This window comes from Eimeria mitis, genomic scaffold (genome assembly GCF_000499745.2).
Source record: "Eimeria mitis Houghton genomic scaffold, Emh_scaff2097, whole genome shotgun sequence".
Classification (NCBI taxonomy): Eukaryota; Apicomplexa; class Conoidasida; order Eucoccidiorida; family Eimeriidae; genus Eimeria; species Eimeria mitis.
The window spans coordinates 3,250-3,450 of record NW_013570420.1 but is presented as its reverse complement, the minus strand read 5'-3'; the positions used below and the strand labels follow the sequence as shown (position 1 = coordinate 3,450).

The window sequence follows — 201 nt, the reverse complement described above, 5'->3', positions numbered from 1 at the left end:
CAACCCTGCAGCAGCAGCAGCAGCAGCAGCAGCAGCAGCAACAGCAGCAGCAGCAGCAGCAGCAGCAGCACGAACAAGCACAATTCAAACGAATATCTTAACCTTTATATTACCTAGTCATCCCCCCAGCTGTCTCTGCTGCTACTTCTGCAGCTACTAGTGCTGCAACTGCTGCTGCTGCTGCTGCTACTACAAAAACTC

General features: G+C 52.2%; 1 protein-coding gene across 1 annotated transcript in view; it reads right to left on the bottom strand.

The window, feature by feature from the left end:
- Positions 1 to 201, bottom strand: part of EMH_0048560 (D441/Mpe1p like protein with a zinc knuckle (C2HC) and PhD Zn finger domain, related) — a gene marked incomplete at both ends in the record, with an annotated part of 6,504 nt that overhangs the window by 4,012 nt on the left and 2,291 nt on the right. The window contains one exon of the mRNA XM_013496417.1: positions 3 to 5. Within this exon, the coding sequence (XP_013351871.1) occupies positions 3 to 5 (3 nt within the window). The remainder of the gene's footprint in view (positions 1 to 2; positions 6 to 201) is intronic.